This window comes from Arachis ipaensis, chromosome B01 (genome assembly GCF_000816755.2).
Source record: "Arachis ipaensis cultivar K30076 chromosome B01, Araip1.1, whole genome shotgun sequence".
In the NCBI taxonomy this organism is placed as follows: domain Eukaryota; kingdom Viridiplantae; phylum Streptophyta; class Magnoliopsida; order Fabales; family Fabaceae; genus Arachis; species Arachis ipaensis.
In genome coordinates this window covers 127,126,697-127,133,388 of record NC_029785.2, presented here as the reverse complement: position 1 = coordinate 127,133,388, position 6,692 = coordinate 127,126,697, and the positions used below count along the sequence as shown (strand labels likewise).

At 33.5% G+C, this 6,692-nt stretch overlaps 1 protein-coding gene across 1 annotated transcript in view; it reads left to right on the top strand.

Annotated features, from left to right (window-relative positions):
• The window catches only part of LOC107612781 (soluble starch synthase 3, chloroplastic/amyloplastic), a 10,121-nt gene extending 4,076 nt beyond the window's left edge, over positions 1-6,045 (top strand). Inside the window, exons 6-15 of the mRNA XM_016314528.2 lie at positions 25-132; positions 466-575; positions 1,594-1,699; positions 2,121-2,291; positions 2,764-2,892; positions 3,365-3,547; positions 4,251-4,382; positions 4,471-4,582; positions 4,867-4,990; positions 5,362-6,045. Coding sequence (XP_016170014.2) covers positions 25-132; positions 466-575; positions 1,594-1,699; positions 2,121-2,291; positions 2,764-2,892; positions 3,365-3,547; positions 4,251-4,382; positions 4,471-4,582; positions 4,867-4,990; positions 5,362-5,518 — 1,332 coding nt within the window. The 3' untranslated portion in view covers positions 5,519-6,045. The remainder of the gene's footprint in view (positions 1-24; positions 133-465; positions 576-1,593; positions 1,700-2,120; positions 2,292-2,763; positions 2,893-3,364; positions 3,548-4,250; positions 4,383-4,470; positions 4,583-4,866; positions 4,991-5,361) is intronic.

Genomic DNA, 6,692 nt, shown 5'->3' with positions numbered 1-6,692 from the left:
TTTGATGGTCTGTATCTTTTGCAGGTTGGAGGCCTTGGTGATGTTGTCACTAGTCTGTCCAGGGCAGTTCAGGATTTAAATCACAATGTCGACATTGTTCTTCCAAAGTATGATTGTTTGAACCTGAGCAATGTAAGCCTTTTTCCATTGCCTTGACACTTGTTACATCTTAAAACTCCACGTTAGATATTTAAATTCTCATGAGTTTTCTGGTATGTTCTTTTCAAAGAGTGATATAGCTTAAATGAAATTAATTGATAATCGACGGGGGTGGGGGGAGGGGAAGACAAATTTTATGAGTTGAGCATGCCTTGCAGTTGACCTTCAAGCATCTCTTTTAGTGGTTCTGTTCAAAGTTATAGATGGCTAGAGATTTCTCCATATTGGATTGAAATCTATATAGTGTAAGTGTGTTCATGTTATTTTTATTCCTGTAATAGCTGTAACTTTTTTCTTTTGATTCAGGTAAAAGACTTTAATTTTCACAAAACCTATTTTTGGAATGGGACTGAAATAAAAGTCTGGCATGGAAAAGTGGAAGGCCTTTCTGTCTACTTTCTGGAGCCTCAAAATGGGTAAGTGTTTTAGTTCTCCAGCCTTGAAATTCTTACTTTTTGTGGTTTATTGGTTCAACTCATGAGTAGTTTTATACATACAAACATTGAAATTCTAAAGAGCTAGCACCTTCGATGATTTTAATCAGAGCAAAGTAAACTATATTGAATTCTTATCTGCCCTGAAGATGTGGAACTGAAATTACTTTATAATTTATTAACAATCAATGGTGTGTAACCTTTGTATTTACTTTAAATCCAGTGATGGATGAATTTTTATGCTAGAGTAATGCTTGCTTTGAGGCTTGATATGACATGCAAAAATAAGCTGCACTTACTATATTTTGTAGTTGAACTTGATATTTATTTATTAATAAATTCCTTGATAACAACCTAAGGTTTGGATTCCATTAGAGATCATTTGATTGCATGTAAATAATGTAATCTTCCTGTTGGATGTTCATTCCTTTGATAGGGTTGGCACCATCTTTTTAGAAAATTGGTAGGGTGATGGTGGTCAAACCATGCTTATGAGAAATTTGCTTGGTACACTTTCAACAAACTTAGGGAGATCTAAGCTACTTAATACCAAAAATGGGGACTAAATACTTTCAGGTATTAGAAGATTCTGCTATTTAGGTGTGTCTCATTATGGAGTAATTTTTACAGAAGTACTCTTGCAGACATAAGCAGTACAATAGAAGGTTGAATGATAGTTTTTGGGGAGTACCAACCATGGCCAATGAGATAATCTCTATCACCACTTCAAAATCAGTTGAATGCAGGAAGATATTTTCTTCATGTGGAAACATATTAAATCACAAGGAAACATGAAAAAACTGAAAAAAAAATCCAATGTGTCATTATCACTTGTGAAAACCTCAGAAGTCTATATTGATAATTGGTTTTAAGATTGTATCTGCAATGTTTATGCCTTTATAAACACATCCAGTAAGTATATCTTTTTGAAGCATTTGTTACCTTCATGATCGTTGTTTTTAAGATGATCATTAACAAGATTATATATTCTTTTCTGCAGATTCTTCAATACTGGCTGTGTATATGGTTGTCAGAATGATGCGGAAAGATTTGGTTTTTTTTGTCATGCTGCTCTTGAATTTCTACTTCAAAATGGATTTCATCCTGTAAGATATATCATTTTAGTGACTCAACTGTATTATAACTTTCATGACACGTTTCTTCTAGTCATAAGAGTGGGACTTAAAGTGCGCATTTTATTGATACTGACTACTGACTCAACATTCTCTCTCATTCCACTAAAGCCAAAAATTTAAAGTGCGGGAAATTATTATCTGGTTCATTAGCATCCCTGCAGAGAGATAGTAGCTGAAAAGTAGATTTATTTGCATTTATTTGTGTAATTGAACCCAAAAGCTTCCTATACATAAAATAAATACAATGAAAGAATATGTATTATATGAGCAACAACTGCTTTACCAAATATCAATCATTTGTTTGTCATTTTTTTTGGCAGAAGAGTACACTTTAATTTAATTAATAGTTTGTTTCCTACTTTGTATTTAATTGTCTCTTGACAATGGGCAGGATATAATCCACTGTCACGATTGGTCAAGTGCACCAGTTGCATGGCTATCTAAAGAACAGTATACGCATCATGGTCTAAGTAAAGCAAAGGTTGTCTTTACAATTCATAACCTTGAATTTGGAGCCCAACTCATTGGAAAAGCTATGGCTTATGCTGACAAGGCTACAACTGTAAGTACTTGTTTGCTAACTTTCATGTTGCACTATTATTCAGCTTTAATATTTCCTTTATTCATTCTGAAGTTCATATTTCTTCTCTCAATATGTTAGAGGAATTTGCAAGCATATAGTACTGATTTCCCCCCTCTCCCCCTGTAATGTTTAGATATTTAAAGCTCAATTTAATGGAAAGGGAAAAAAATTCGATTTAATGGAAAGGGAAAAAAAATAAGTTGGTTAGGAAAATATTGTGGACATATATCATCTCATCTAGCTAGAATTTGTTGTATCGCACACTTACAAATCTATGCTATGAAACGAAAATCTTTTCCACCTCATAATATACCTTTAATATAAATCTTGCCAACAGATGCACATTTGAATGTTAACACTAAAGAACCAGTAGTATTGGAAGGTAGGATAAGCTTGATTATTATTTTCCATCTTTTTGGTAATGTGATATTCTTAATGAACATATTGGCAGGTATCCCCCACTTACTCTAGGGAGGTTGCTGGAAATCCTGCAGTTGCTCCACATCTTCACAAGTTCCATGGTATAATAAATGGAATTGACCCAGATATATGGGACCCATATAATGATGATTTCATTCCTGTAAGTAAAAAACAGAGTTTCTTGTCTGTTTTTGTTTTATTTTATTTATGTCAAGTTTAAATCCAAACCCCAAAACTTTCTCCTTGAAGTTTTGAAAGATTGTATAGATGTATAGATACTCAAATCTGTATACATATGCAACATAGGTGCTGAATAACCATCTGTTCTTCCTGTCTTTTTGTTTGTCTTAGATTAGATTGATGACTCCTATCTTATATTAGTTATTATCCGTGTCCCGAAAACAATGCAAATGGTCGTCATCTTATGTAACTCAAATGGACTGATGAAATAGTGTGTGCTGTTGAGTTCGGTAACAACCGCAATTAGTTGATAGCAATAACATTAGTGTACCCCTTTTACCTGACCTGTACTAATTTTCTAGTTGGTTGTTTTATTAATTTTATGAGGATATTTACAGTTTCAATTATCTAGTTTTGAATAGTTCCAAAGTTCCAATATAACTTTTTTGCAGGTACCATATACATCAGAAAATGTTGTTGAAGGCAAAAGAGCTGCTAAAGAAGCCTTGCAACAAAGGCTTGGCTTGAAAAGAGGTGATCTTCCTTTAGTGGGAGTTATTTCCCGGTTAACTCATCAGAAAGGAATCCATCTCATCAAGCATGCCATGTGGCGCACCCTAGAACGTGGTGGACAGGTTGTCTCCTTTTTCTGTTTTATATCAACAGGCAACTATCATGTACACATGATGCCTGCATGATGGCAGAATGTTGACTTGCAACAATATTATTTTTGCTAGAATATAGTCAAGCTTTAAGATCAAGTAGTTCTTTGATAATTGACAAGGTATTAGTCGAAGCTTCTTTGACTAGGTTGTGTTAGGTTCATTCCTCATCATCCTATCACATATATAAGAAGCCAGTTTCGGGTTGTCTCGTAAGAGATCCAGATTTTAAATAGTTTAGGTTAGAGATGCTAACTGTAGATGATGAGTGGTATCTTCCCCTCAGACATCTTTCTGCATTGGGTATGTGATTATTTTGTTGTGATATTGATTATAACTTATAAGCCAAATGGGGGTAAGTCTTGTGGCAGTGGTTAACCTGGTAACTTAGAAGCTGTGGGTTTATTTCCCAGAACAGGCTCTTTGATTGTGGGGATAAAGTTGCATATATTTATCCTCTTAAGAGTTAAGAGTTAAGGCTTAAGGCCCGACAAGATGAGAATCTACTAGGCCATCCTTGTTATTGATTATAATCGAAGGATTGATTTGAAAGCAAGGAATACTAATGTTTATTTAGCTTTCTACTTCAATGCTTTACCATGGGATATGGAAAATTTTTTTATTTTGCTTTCTACTTCAAATGCTTTACCATGGGTTGTGAAATAATTGAATGCAGGTTGTATTACTTGGTTCAGCTCCAGATCCTCGTATTCAACGCGAATTTGAGGATTTAGCCAGTCAATTGCAATCCGCTCATCATGACCATGCTAGATTCTGTCTTTCTTACAATGAGCCTCTGTCACACTTGGTAATTGAAAATCTTCAATAACATTTTACCTTGTTTTTATGTACGGCCTAATGGGGCATTGATGCTCATTTGAACATTTTTGTTCTAGATATATGCTGGTGCAGATTTCATTCTAGTTCCTTCAATTTTTGAGCCATGTGGTCTTACTCAGCTCACAGCAATGAGATATGGCTCAATACCTGTAGTACGAAAAACTGGAGGTTTGTTCGTGTTTTATTATTATTATTCAGCTAAATAATAATTTTTCTTGTTGGCGTACCATCATTTTATATAACTTATATGTGGTTGGTTTACGAGGTCCATATATCTTAACATGTGATATACAGTTTCATTTTTCCCTTGGTAATGCATCTGATAGTCTAGTTTTGCTTCTTTCAAACAGTGATGTCCATCATATAAACAATTAGAAATGAATCTGTAGTCAGCTTTCATGTTCTTTCCACTATGGTTTGGTACAGTTACACATCTGAATATAATTTTGCAGGACTTTACGATACTGTATTTGACGTTGATCATGATACGGATAGAGCAGAGGCACAGGGTCTTGAACCAAATGGGTTTAGTTTTGATGGAGCTGATGTTGGAGGTGTTGATTATGCTCTTAATAGGTGAGTTATATGCTGTACTGTGTGACCTGGCATCTGTATTCCAACTTGAGAAAACCAAATTTTTCAACAGTACAACTCCAATAGTTGACATTTCATTGTCAGAATTTTCAGAAGTAAAATCATCGCCATCATAATCCGTGATGGATTCTAAATTCTTTCAGGGCAAAACAGTTGTAGGGACAAGGTCCTTATGTTATGCATGTCAAGCTCAATTATACACTTTCCTTGTTACATGCGTACAATTCATTCTTACTAAGAAATGGAATTTCCTTTTTTCTAATTACATTATTCGCGCAAACACACAGACACCTGCTTTCTAGTCCTATATTTTTTTGTGGTTGCAATATAAATTTTACAATGGATTATTTCAGGGCAATATCAGCTTGGTATGATGCTCGTGATTGGTTTAACAGTTTATGCAAGGCAGTGATGGAGCAAGACTGGTCATGGAACCGACCTGCTCTTGATTATCTGGAGCTTTATCAGTCCGCATGCAAGTTAGTAGATGGAAAGGGAGGTGCAAATTAAGTTTCTTCCGTTTGTACAGGTTTCTAGCAAGTGGCAGTTAAAGATAAATTGATTGCATATGGTGAATCCCACTCGAAAATAATTAAGAGGTGACGTGCTTTTACGGATGAGCTTCAAATGGTTCATTTTTGTTAGCTTGCAATAAAATAAGTTTTCTTCTACACAATTGGGTACTTATAAGTGACTATGCCTTTAGACAAATTAGATTATTGAACCCCTGAATTGTGATGTAATAGTTTTACAGGTATAAGGTGTTCAAATTTTGCTTGAGCTTAAATAATGTCTATTGGCAACGAATAATGTTGTGTAGAGTAAAAAATTTTGACCGATACTTTCCATTCGACACTTGCTCTGGAAGATCGAGCTATGCCTATGCATTGTCAGAATGAGAGACTCCTATAAGTTGTGTAGTCTGTAGTGATTGCAATTATTTGGAGAATAAGACAATTATTCAGATGTTAACATTGAAATTGGGAAATTGCATGAATTCTTGTCGTTGCTGAATGTTAATTTGGAAGCTTTGTGATTCTCCTTTTTTTGGATTTGTAATGCAATTGTGACCCATAACAAATTGTAACTATAAAATGGATTGCCTGAAGTCCAGAATGGATTCTCGATGTATGTTGAAAAGTTTAAGGGGTTTTTATTATAAATAAATAAAATTTTATATTTTTACACTCTATTATCAACTTATTGCCATTGCAAATAAAATAGGTATATATAATAAAGGAGATATATGTATGTTGTCTATATCGTTTGCACTTTGCAATGACAACTAAATAAGTAATAGAGTGTAGAAATATGAAAATTTTAAAAATATGTATGTAAATATAAATTTTAATCTCTTTTTTTTTTTTAAATCCAAGTTTAAGTGAATACCAAAAAATGGCTGTAATTAAAATAGTTGACACTTAGGATCTGTCTCAAGAAAGAAAAATTACCTGTGTAACCTATGATTGATTGTTATAAAATATAGTAAAAATACTCTTGTACTACGTGTACAGAAATTAAATCCATGTTAAAGAAGTCACCCAAAAACATTCATGTTAAAGAATATTGGATGCTAAATTATAATAATATTTAGAATTTAGTTAATATATGTTTTAAAGATATACGTTAAAATTATTCTTTAAGAAAATATTTATAAAAATATAGAATTTAAGTTTTTAATATA